General features: G+C 32.4%; 1 protein-coding gene and 3 long non-coding RNA genes across 4 annotated transcripts; 1 reads left to right on the top strand and 3 right to left on the bottom strand.

Annotated features, from left to right (window-relative positions):
* Positions 1 to 2,364: 2,364 nt before the first annotated feature.
* On the bottom strand, positions 2,365 to 3,135 carry LOC126876252 (uncharacterized). Its single transcript, XR_007694044.1, has 2 exons — positions 3,006 to 3,135; positions 2,365 to 2,843 (listed from the first exon to the last, which is right to left on the bottom strand). It is a non-coding gene; the product is annotated as an uncharacterized LOC126876252 (long non-coding RNA).
* Positions 3,136 to 3,218: 83 nt separating this feature from the next.
* Positions 3,219 to 4,298, bottom strand: LOC126876253 (uncharacterized). Its single transcript, XR_007694045.1, has 4 exons — positions 4,197 to 4,298; positions 3,889 to 3,984; positions 3,534 to 3,812; positions 3,219 to 3,458 (listed from the first exon to the last, which is right to left on the bottom strand). It is a non-coding gene; the product is annotated as an uncharacterized LOC126876253 (long non-coding RNA).
* Positions 4,299 to 4,858: 560 nt separating this feature from the next.
* On the top strand, positions 4,859 to 12,233 carry LOC126876229 (uncharacterized). Its single transcript, XR_007694017.1, has 5 exons — positions 4,859 to 4,943; positions 9,694 to 9,878; positions 10,280 to 10,448; positions 10,723 to 10,956; positions 11,108 to 12,233. It is a non-coding gene; the product is annotated as an uncharacterized LOC126876229 (long non-coding RNA).
* On the bottom strand, positions 5,323 to 7,012 carry LOC126876207 (venom serine protease Bi-VSP-like). Its single transcript, XM_050639077.1, has 5 exons — positions 6,873 to 7,012; positions 6,604 to 6,801; positions 6,248 to 6,343; positions 6,022 to 6,176; positions 5,323 to 5,693 (listed from the first exon to the last, which is right to left on the bottom strand). Exons 1-5 carry the CDS (start codon positions 6,889 to 6,891, stop codon positions 5,538 to 5,540), a joined length of 624 nt encoding a protein of 207 aa, XP_050495034.1. The 5' UTR covers positions 6,892 to 7,012; the 3' UTR covers positions 5,323 to 5,537.
* Positions 12,234 to 12,485: the final 252 nt, after the last annotated feature.

Here is a 12,485-nt window from a genome sequence, read left to right on the forward strand (position 1 = left end):
AAGCGAAACAGATCGTAGAAATGACAAATATCATCGATATACGTTTCAGTGTAATTTCACTTTTGAAAATTATTTAGTTTAATACGATCGTATTCATCGCTCCGAAACTTTCATTGTGCTGCAATTTGTGCTGCGTCTTTTTAATTTCTCTATCTTTCTGTGTTTTCGGAAAAATTACTTGAAAGATTAAGAATTGCTTGCCTTATTTTATTTTCGATTAGTTAGGATTTGATTATTCCAGGTAAGGTTTATTATTTATAACAGGTTTTATCACTTGTTTATTATTTAGGAGTTTGTTATTTTAGGATTAGTACCTTTTAGGATTTCTTATCCTTCGAGTTTCTGTTTCAGATATCTAGGTCTATTTCAAGATGTTTTATTACATTAGGATTATTTATTCGATTAAGATAATTTAAGAGTTTCACAATGTACAAAGAAATAATCGCGTGAAATTTAGATTTATGCTTTAAACGTATTAAACACGCGGTAATTTCAATGTCTATAGCCTCGAACGTGTTCTGATTAGTTGTGTCATTGTCTGTGACATTGAAATCACAAAAATCCATTGCAAGTGTGCTGTCATGCAATGTGGATGTAATTGGGTTTTTTGGGGTTAGGTTGGGGTTAGGTTGTATCATCTGATTTGTACAGTACTATTTTAACGCAAGGACAGGAAAGTTATTATATATTTCCCGTCCATTATTTGAATCGTTGTGAAGTGTAACGAATTATATTCGATTCGAGGAGATGTTAATGAATTACCCATTTCATATGTAATTACGTGGAAATAAAAATCATTGCAAAAATAATTGATCTAATGACAACGGAATTTCCAATATTTTTTTGTTTCGTCACGTCTTTTTCGTAATATATCTTTTATAGGTACGTGATTTATTAATCGTTCGAATGGAAATAATTATTCGTATAATATTCAAACGATTCTAGCCATAAAATAAATTAAAACGATACCTGTCAATGATATGCAATCTGCGTATGACGTCAACCTCGATCTATGCTTATACAAGAAATTTTATCAATCAATGACTAGATATACAATAATCAAATATTATAAAATTTCCTGAAAACCTTTAAGTGTTAATATCTTTAATATTTGCAAGTTATTGTTTAGCGCTAATTAGTTAGAATGTAACAAGTGGTGTACCAGAATTGAGATAATTAAGCCACACGAACAATCTTATTTAGATCTTTTTAATTTTTTAATTCTCTTTTGCTCTAATACTTCGTAAAATTAATCTTCATTAGCTACTACACTTCATAGAATAACAAGAGATAATTTTTCTTATATAACGTTTCATTCATAAAATCTATCATTAAAGTATATCTTCATAAAAATATCATTCCATACTAACGGTATATTTGGCGTCATACGAGATAACAGTTACCAGTGATGACATATGTAACTTTATAAAGATATCTCGTTTTATTATATATTAAAAGAATGTACTCATTGCTGCTATATTTCAGATGAAAAAAAGGAGGCAATGATTTTACAGTAAAATCGTTCGTTTACAACTGATTCATTTACATTTCATGATAATACTGTGCATTCTGAATATGCTATGATTTGGTTTAAAATAATAAATAGTCCATTCTTGCATACTATTGCTCCAGCTTTACTTGTATTTTCGATATTGGTATAAATAGAAAGACAATTAATGTCGTTCGAGTCTATTTTCGGATCATTTATATTACGTTTAATCCATATAGTTATCATATGAGACATAGTATCGTAAAATTTGGAAGAATAAAACGTTCGTACAGGAAGTACATTTTATAAGAACTCCAACAAATCTGCGTGTGCACCTAAAATACAAACTGATAGTGATAGTGATTGTTCATAAGTTTATATACATTATCTAATGTCAATCGAAGGTATCAATTCTTTTTCTCCATAAGAGTACTTTTTCATTTATATGTGTTCAAAAATACATGTGTTCAACCGTGAAGCATATGTCACCTACAACGAAAAAGAGTTTTCCTATACTTAATATTTCCTTTATATACCTATGAAAGTCTATTCTTCGCGTAGTATGAAATTATGAATAAATCTGGAATATTGTTCAATCTGAAAAGAAAAATAACTTATTGACATCATTCATTGATACGAGATTCAGAATGTTTGTTTTGTCTTGCAGAAAAAGAAGGCAGCCCTCCCTTTCTTTTAATGTGAAATAGAAAGCGAAAATTTGAAAACAGATTTTTTGGAAATTTACTTGCAAATATCGTTTTCAATATCGTGATTTTCTTCCCAATGGTACTGTACTTTCAAATTTTCCAGTATCCCTCTAAAAACAAAAAGTCGAACCTCGTTATTGTTAACGTAGGCATTACAAGGAAGAGAAGTATTAGAAAGCAGCTCCTTTTTATTATGGATTTCTTTATAATCATGTAAATAAGAAATTCCGGAAATTTTTTCCTCAAGAATTTAATTCTTGTGTTTTGATTGATAATTATTACACTGCATACTAACTTTTCGCATACTGTTCGCGTCTAACAGTTTCCTAATAATAACTACTTCAAAATTACATATGTTCTTGCACGAATTCAAAAGTACGTATGATACAATTACAATTGATTCTAAAATAATAATTATTTAAAGATATTAAGATACTAATTAAACGTTTCACTGTATTTCAAAATCTGGAACAACAAATTTTTATTTATAAAAAATGAAACTGTCTTTATATATTCTTTGTCATGATGCTATTTCTTATTACCGTGTCGACATTTTTTAAAATTCATTTTGTTATCTCTACGCAATAGGAAAATTCATATACTGCTTAATATTTTTTGCATATTATCCATCCACCGCATGATATCTTCTGAAAAATCAAAATATTAATGTTATATTATTACAATGCTTCTTAAATATCAATTTTTGACAAATTTGAAATCCAATATATTTTGCACAATTATTATTTATCAAAAAATTCCAAGTTAGTAACTTTCTTTTCAAATGGCAAATAACATATACTTTGACTTACCTGTAAGTTTTTGTTCCTAATCATCATTTCCTCTTATAGAACATCATTATTGTTCTTATAATTACTACCAGTGTCATAGATATTGTAGTGGCTACAACTGAATTAATAGAAAATGATAAATAACTGTGTATAACACTAACACATAATTGTGTATAACAATGACACATAACTTTTACTTACATATCTGTCGATAAGGGATTACTTACTGTGATATCCTGTTGATGTTTCTTAAGGCACTTGATTAGGTGCGATACGGTATCATTCCTTATGGTATACTGTAGATAAGTATTTTAGAAAATAACAAGAATAAATCTAAATTATTCAGAGGTTCCAGTTTCGGCTTAGACATAAATACAGGACCATTTGCAAAGAAGAAAGGGTGCGTTTCTACAGCCTCGTTATAGTAACCATGAATACCAATCTCTGAATTACTGGTTACTAAACATAAATATCCTATAAAATTTAATATATTTCTTTAATTTTTAATACATACATGAGTTAGTAGTTCTAAATTATGAATCATCCTACCTGTGATATTACGCTTTTCCTTATAATATCATCACTCGAGTGAACAACATTAAGATCATGTAAACCATGTCATCCTATCTTACTGTGAAGATACTTAGTTATGTTATCTAACATTATAAAAATATCATCAAATTCAAGTCCTTTTATTCACATCACATGGCCACGACGATCTGGTTCTTCGTTATATAATGTTCTAAAATTTGTCGTATATATAGGATGTACAAACCGTGATATCAAGGTATCAGTTCTTCCTTCCCAAGGGACAGTTTCATTAAAATTCTGATAGAATTAAAAATTAATTATTAATATTCTAACAATCATATATGTTAAATACATTATAGTCAACGATATATACCTGAGCGAATGTAGGGGTGATTCCTTGATAATTATAAATGTCATCAGCCCACATCATTGTGCCACTTCTTTGTACTCCAGCCTCTAGATTAACAGCCTAAACAAACATACGAAATTTTATAGAAGCTGTACAAAATATAGTATATATGCGCAATATTGAAGCGTTCAAGGGGATATAAAGGTAATGTACATCACATACACGTGTACTCTCATGCAACAAAATACAATTAGATTTAATAGTATAAGCTCTTTTATTCATCATAATAGATTGGAAATTTAAGTGTCTTACGAGGGTGAGTAAAAAGTTACCCGCTCTGTCGGTGTAGAATTTATTTTAAGCAATTGTCAAAAAAGACATACATCATTTTTTGACATAATCACTCGATTTCTGTATACACTTTGTCCATTTGCCGAAGGACCTTTGTATTTTCTCATTAAAAAATGTTTTGGGCTGAGCTGCGAACCACGAATGCATCGTCGTCTTCACCTTTTCATCAGCTTTTTCGGCATCCATCTCGCACAAACTTTTTAAAATCCAAATCTGTCGTGCACTATTGCATAAGCAGAGCCGTGGCTGATTTGCAAATGATTTGCCACATTATCCAGTGTCACTCGTCTATTCCATAGAGCATAAGTTCATGAGCACGTTCAATGTTGTCATCGTGGATGTGGACGGGCGTCCAGCTGTTTTTTCATAACACTTGTGCGATCTTCTTTGAACTTTTGTGCCCATTCAAACACACTTCGTGACAAAACACTTTCTCCATAATGTGCATTAAATCTTTGATAAATATAGGCATCAAACATAACCTCCGACCACAAGAAACGAATCACAGCATCCTGCACTGTTTTCCTGCAAATCACCATTGCAAAGCGCCATTACTCGCGCAACGGTCACAAACGAATTGACGTAACACAAAGAAACCTGCGCAGCAGCACTGAACAGATATTGACGTCATACGAAGAGTGCAGATGGATCAATACGGTCGACAGAAGTTTTAACTATCTGGAGTGCGGATAAATTTTTACTGAGAGTCGTATAGGAATCTATAATCTGTAAGTACACCTTTGGCTGAATGGAAATTTCTCTTACATATAGTCAAAAATGCTGAAACTGTGTATTGAATTGGAAAGTGATAAAAAATAAGTGAAGTTTCGAGGTTGCATGTGATTGCATGAGTACACAGGACGTTTTTAGCGAATAAAAAATAATTTTGAAAGACACGAGACTTATCTTGTATTTTATGCACTCTCTGTGTCCGAATTTCCAGAAGCTCTCTATCTTATGAAGTGTTTTAGATTAGCCGGAAAATTTTGTACGTACGTACAAGAAGTATACGATCTAAGTGGAATATTCCATTATTCTCTTGATACAACAGAAACGAAATTTACAGAACTTCTCAGAAAGTTGGTTTATTATTACCAAATTTATAGAATTAATATACGTTTATCATCTTTACATACCTAAGTCGTGGAGGTTTATCGTGCGTAAAAAATTAGTGTCGTTTCAAAGTTACATTTCGTACATTTTAAGCCTATAATTTGTAACGTACAAAACAATGTAAATTTGAGCTGTTTCTTATCTCCACAATAAGAAAATCCAACTTTACGTTTTTTACACAATGATATTTATGGAACAGTAATATCATATTATTGCATCGCTTGGAGAATGAAGTCAAGGTACGATGTGACCCTAGTGTAAACGCTGGGATACCCAGCTGTGCCGCACTTATAAGCATAAGACACAATACCTATTAAATACGAGGTTAATTCATGTTGTATCAGCAGTGGTCCGCCGCGGTCAGCCTGAAAGGATCGTTAAATTTTTAATCAAAGATACTGAAATATATCGATCGAATTGTATTGAAATTATACTTATATACAGTAATAATCTTCTATTGATTTGTGTATTGAAATACTCCAATTTATAACGTACATGTTATATGTATTTTGAGCAAAACTAAGATTAGAAGGAAATTAGATTAAATACCATAACGAGGTGTGAGAAGTGGGCAAAACTATTAAATTGTGTTTATCTATTATTTTTAATGTTTAAGACGTCGATTTGATGTTAATTCGAATCGACGTGTCTTCAGATACCGTATAGTTTGTAGTAACTCTGTAACTTAATTACCGTACAAGAATCCTCTCCACCCTGAGCATGTTCGGCGCATATTATACCATCAGTGATATCAGGTGCATTAGGAAATTTGGAATAAGCTATTTTGCATTCGGCGTTCTTAATCACTGGCATTTGTACTTCCATTAATGCATTACGTCGTGGTCGTCCTACGAAGAAAATAAGAAAGATATTTAAGACTGGAACTATTTAATTTTATTATAAAATTGATATCACTTACTATATCTTAATGCTCCCCATCCAGCAACAAGGGGGTTATAGCCGACGAAGTTGCTCTTTCGTAGGGGCTCTTTCGTACAAATGGGATATACGTACCCTGAAAAATAAAAAAATAAATGAAAATGCAGGAAACGAATGACCAAAAGTATGAGAAAGAATTATACACGCTTTATGACACAATATATGTGTACAGTAAGAAATTTCAGGATATGATACTTCAGTAATACTCAATAGCATATATATATATATATATATATATATATATATATATATATATATATATATATATATATATATATATATATATATATATATATATATATATATATATATATATATATATATTTGAGGACTTACTCGAAAATGGCACCTCCTCCACCAATCTAAGAATGACAATATTATGATTGTGTATGTTTTCTATTCCATCCATATGTGCACAATGTGCTGCGGTCAAAACATGCCTAGCCGATATCAGGGAACCTCCGCACTTCCATAGTGGTTTGTCTGGGTTTCGGGGATTACGAAAACCTAATGCAGCGATCCATGGCCAAGCGCCTAAAATGCAATAGTCATAGTTGTGAATATACATAATTTTTTCTCACATAACGGGTAACAACGATTATTACCTATTCGATATTCGATCATACAGCAGACGATAAGTACATACGTACAAATACTCTGAAATAGAGATTTGATAAAGACAGAAATTAAATTTTTATTCCAGTGGAATACAAATTATTAAATAATTCTATATAATTTCTATTTGAACTATACTGAACTATAAAGTTCAAACGTGTAATTTCTGCCCTAACAGTTTTTGATCTCTATCCATATTATTACTCCTATATCAATTTTTTATTTCAAGCAAAAAGATACTCTTCCTAACATGAAGTAAAAGAAAGAAATAATTCAAGTTAATAAGTAAAGTTACTACCGATAAAATCATAGCATTATTATTTAGTCTAATTGAAATGTACATTGATGTGCTGTTTAATGCCTTTAAAGTTCATTCTTTGCAGTAAATGGCTTATTATTAATCGGAAAGAAAGACATAAAACGTACCAAGTTCAGCTGGTTTACCATCGACCACCCTGGTATGAGAGACGTTGCTAAAACCACAGTATGGTGGTCGCAAAGCCTTATACTTATACACAGTTTTTATTAAAATTTCTCTCTTCTCTTTGTTTGGATCGTTCGGACAGCAAACGATCGTAACATTGCCCTGGTATCTGCACACTGATCGTCTATAAAAATCGGTGGCTGTACGGTACTGTATCTGCCATATTTCTTGCAGAGGTTTACATTTTCTGTAGTCAAGGCACCTGCCTTCTTGATTGTCCGGTGTGGTACATTCTGGATCAAACAATTTTAAAACATTTATACAGTTCAAAGATGCGTAAGAAAGCGACACCGATTACTCAACTTTCGAAGTAAAAGGCCGATCAAGTCCACCGGATTGCCCTACAGACACGTATTAATCCGTAAGAGTTAGTCATCATGTTGATAATAATTATCTAAAGAAACTTTTCACGTGAAAATATAAAATTTTAATTGATTAGATATTGTGTTAGCCATACTTAAGAAAGAAAATGAAAATGAATGAAATGAAAGAAAAGGACTACCTTCAACCTCATGTTTTAAATAAACACTTTGTCAGTTTTGCGGTAAATAAATTCTTAGGAATTCAGGACAGTTTTTAGTGAATCATTTTGTTTCGACCGTTCGCGGAGAGACGCGATCGCGAGATAGCACGTCAACGAGAGTTGTAAGTTCCCGTTACGATTAAATAATCGACGCCACGAACTGATCGATCCCCTTATTTCGATTATGATAATAAGGGTAGTTCAACGAAATTCCACAGAATTAACACAAATAAATTAATGTTTATTTCAACAACTTATTAACTAGAAAGATATAAATGGAACAAAAAAAATGTAACTGCGTTTTGGTTGATAAGTAATGCGCGACATACCACATGTGTTGACGGTTCGACTTCTCGAAAAGTTCTGAACGCCTTTCGATTTTTTTCCTTTTTTCTGGAAGGCGACCCCCACTACGTTCGGATCACGCCACATTCTTTTACTGCGAGGTAAAATACGGGCCACGAGTCGACGTTTCTGGAAGTCGCCCTGCTTAATGAACCATGCGCTTGCCACTACAATGTTTGTTTGCCGGGCAGACGCGACGATCCGTCTGCGACATTATAGTGCCGCGATCGATAGTTAAGAATATGACCTATTGTAAGCCGCATGGCGTAACATTCTCCCCCCGTTGAGAGGGTACCGATCAAACTAGCGAGGTGTGGTTGAAGTTCCCATCTTATTTCGTCTCGGTGGCTAGTTGTTCGGGTTTCTCGAGATCGGGTTGAATTGGCAGTGGGACAAGCCTTTTGACGCCCCGATCCAAAATGCTCTTTGCCGTCTGAACTGTAGCTGTCCGGATGACACCATCGGCGCCTGGATGAATCTTGATAACTCGGCCCAGAGGCCAATGCATGGAGGGAACGTTGTCCTCTCTGAGGATGACGATTGTGCCCTTTTGGATGCTGTGTCCACCCTTGCTCCATTTATTGCGGTTGGTTAGCTCGTTCAAATACTCCTTATGCCAGCGGTTCCAAAAATGTTGTTTAAGCTGTTGGATATGCTGCCATTTGGAGAGTCGGTTCGATGGAATGTCTCTGAAATCTCGATCACGTAAGCACATTAATGAATCGCCAATGAGGAAATGTCCGGGAGTGAGGGCTAGGAGATCATTTGGATCGGTGGAGATAGGAGTTAGCGGGCGGGAATTGAGGACTGCTTCTATTTCTATGATAAGAGTATTACGGTGTTAAGCTCATATGTTTCTGTTTCTCCACTCGCGCTGCGCCATAATATCCTTTGATATTTCCGATCCTCTGGTCGTACGAGGAATTGCCGATACATTTTCTCGATGTCGCCAGTGAGTACGTACTGATGAGCGCGGAATCTAATTAATATACAAAATAAATTGTGAATTGATTCGAGAATATAGGATTTCCCCATTTTCATGATTATCGTGATTTTTGTATAAATATATTTTTTAAGATACTAATAATTAGGTACTTATAAATTAGTATTATCAATTATTTTGCATTTATAATTCCGCCTCTAGTATAAGTGTTAATTGAAAACTAACTTTATGTTTCAAAAAGTACTAGCAAAGTCGTTGAGTAACAAGCCACTGATGCTAACACAAATAGCATTGTCGTAATTAAATATTTCTAAATATTCATTTTTCATTTTGAACCTGTAGAAACAATTTATTATATATACTATTAGCTAAGTAATTGCATATTTAATTAAGTCGAAATATAAAACTTAGTTATTTTAATAATTTAAAAAATAAAAAACTGACAAACATTTCAATTTAATTTATGGTTGGAACAAAAGACAGTTATTCTTCATTAATTGAAATATTGCAATGCAGAGTACTTTCCAAAATACGCCGAGAGTATTCCTGATGGTGAAACGAGCGTTGCTTCATCGAACGCAGCTAAAGAAAACAACATCTATGTAGTTGGTGGTACGATGCCTGAAATAGAGGGCGCTAAATTGTACAATACCTGTACTATTTGGGGTCCCGATGGAACTTTGATAGCAAAACACCGAAAGGTAAGTAATATATTCCTTTATGGCTTTGAATTTGAAAATATTGGGGTGAAGAAAGTGACTCTATCTAGGAATAATTTAGGAATATACATATGTACATACGTATACTATAACCAATTCTATAATTTACGGTTTATAAAATACGTTATGATACGGGAAACGCCCATTTTTGTTGTAATGTGTTTGTTGTTGTATAAATTTTTCACATACTTAAAATATTATTATACTTATTTTTTCTCCTTTTTAAACATTATTAAATGATAAGATTTTTTAATAAAAGAAAGTGATAAAAACGCTGTCAGTTATTAAATAAAAAATAATTAAAGTTTAGGAGTTGGTAACTTTGATATTAAATTACAAAAGTTGCAGCAATAGAATTAGCGACCACATTTTTATGTTATTAGGTACATCTATTCGACATCGACATTCCTAATAAGATTACTTTTCGAGAGAGTGATTCACTCAGTCCTGGTAACTCCCTAACGACGTTCGATGTGAAGGGCTGCAAAATAGGTATTGGCATTTGCTATGATATTAGATTCGAGGAAATGGCACGCATTTATCGGAACAAAGGTACAGTAACTTAATCGATCAATACTTAACTAGCAAAAAATTAAATATCTTTCTTAAATATATTCTATATAAAATTAATATAATCTGTAACTCTGTATAAAAAGAAGCTTAATTTAAAAAACCAGTATATTTGCTGAAAATGAAACAAATAAAAGAATTAAAAGCACAATAAGAGGACTGTCCTCGCATATTCAGAAATGATGGAATGTGAACCGTGCAACTACGAAGTTAATTGGTATTCGGTGGCTTCATATTTCCTGCTTCTCTGGGTTAGGTTGCCAAATGCTGATATATCCAGCGGCATTCAATATGACCACTGGACCACTGCACTGGTCATTACTTCAGCGTTTCAGAGCGAATGATAATCAATTATACGTTGCCTGCATATCACCGGCTCGTGTTCCTTAAGCAAGTTACGTCGCATGGGGACATACACAGTTGACCAATCCCTGGGGAAAGATTCTTTACGATTTGGAAACTCAAGAGAATATGGCAGTCACCGATATCGGTAATTTACAGCTTAAAATTAAAAGCGAGAGATCCATGATGTAATTAATTTTTAGTCTCGTTAATTTATCGATTTAGCCATCTTCCTCTGTATTTGTTGAATTTATTAGTAAGCATTACTTATTACTTCGTATGTTTCTTTTTTCTATCAGATCTAAAAGTTGTTGAGGAAGTAAGGGCTCAGATACCTACATTTTCTCAGAGACGTACAGATTTGTACGACACTGTCTGTAAGAAGGAGTAACTCTACACTAAAACAGAAAATGTTTTTTTATAATATTTCTACTACGATATCCTTTTTTTGTGAATTATTACTAATTTCTTATCATTTGTACTAAATGAATGACTCAATTAAGAAAACCAAAACGTTATAAATAATAATCTGTATATCTTGTGTATCAACATGTAATTGGATATTATAATAATATAGGAATGCTATAATAATATAGGATAATAATATAGGAGAATAGTAATATAGAAAAAAACTACATGCTTTTAAACACCTTTAATATCGATCACATAAATTGTTATAATTCACAATGATTACGCATACATAAAAGACCCCTTGATAGTAAAATTTACGATCAAAAGGCAATTACGTATCGTTTAACAACATTTAATTTATAACACCTTTTAAACATTTAGACAGATTAACACATAACACTTCTTATATATAAACATCAATTCGAAGTTATCAGCTTGGAGAAATTGGTCGATTAATACCTGTAGATTGTCTGTCTCGATGAAAGACTTAAAGAGAGCAAAAACATGATAATGCCGCTAATATAATATTCCTTCTTTCTTGTATCTGTCTGCCTCTCAGGTCGATTTACTAATTACAATAAGTAATTTCGCCTTCTTTGCGCTCTCTTTTAACGCATTCGAGACCGAAAGAAATTCATATCAGTCAGTAGGCAAGGGTATAATATACATATTTTATATATAACTTACGTAGTAATGTATATATCATGTTAATTTCATATTTTTTTCAATATAGAATTATTATATATATATATATATATATATATGACTGTACATAATACATTATAGAATAACATAGTATATAATTTTATATTTTAAAAATATGAGGCATACTATTTAAGATTGTCATCGATTTAAAATCAAAGTATGAAAAGGATACCCTGGAGAGAGTAAAACACAGAATCATTCTAACTAAACATTCAGATCGTACCGACACCTAGGTATCGTCTTACAATTAAATCTCGGTCTCGAATGGATTAAAATGAAATACATACTTGCAGCTTCAACATCTTCAATATCGAGAAGATTCAAACTTTACAAATAAATGTAAATTGCGATGTAAAACAACGCGATGTAAAAAGGGAAAAAGGAGGAAAGAAGGAACAGGGAAGCAAAGAGAAGAAACGAATTTTTCATTTTCTCTTGCCAGGAATATAAGATGCTAAGTAATCTTCCTAAGTAATCTCCTCCAGCTTTTTCTAGTTTGATCAATAATTATTAGTACATGTTAGGAAAACAAATAGAATTTTTGTTCTCAAGCGAGGTATA

Source organism: Bombus huntii, unplaced genomic scaffold (assembly GCF_024542735.1).
Source record: "Bombus huntii isolate Logan2020A unplaced genomic scaffold, iyBomHunt1.1 ctg00000067.1, whole genome shotgun sequence".
NCBI classification, from domain to species: Eukaryota; Metazoa; Arthropoda; class Insecta; order Hymenoptera; family Apidae; genus Bombus; species Bombus huntii.

Bases quoted from the DNA above. Each gene is read 5' to 3' on its own strand.
- LOC126876207 (XM_050639077.1), bottom strand. The intron at 6,344-6,603 runs GTAAGTCCTCAA...TTTATTTTTCAG, and splicing joins GGAGGAGGTGCCATTTTCGA to GGTACGTATATCCCATTTGT. The intron at 6,177-6,247 runs GTAAGTGATATC...TTTTCTTCGTAG, and splicing joins ATGGGGAGCATTAAGATATA to GACGACCACGACGTAATGCA.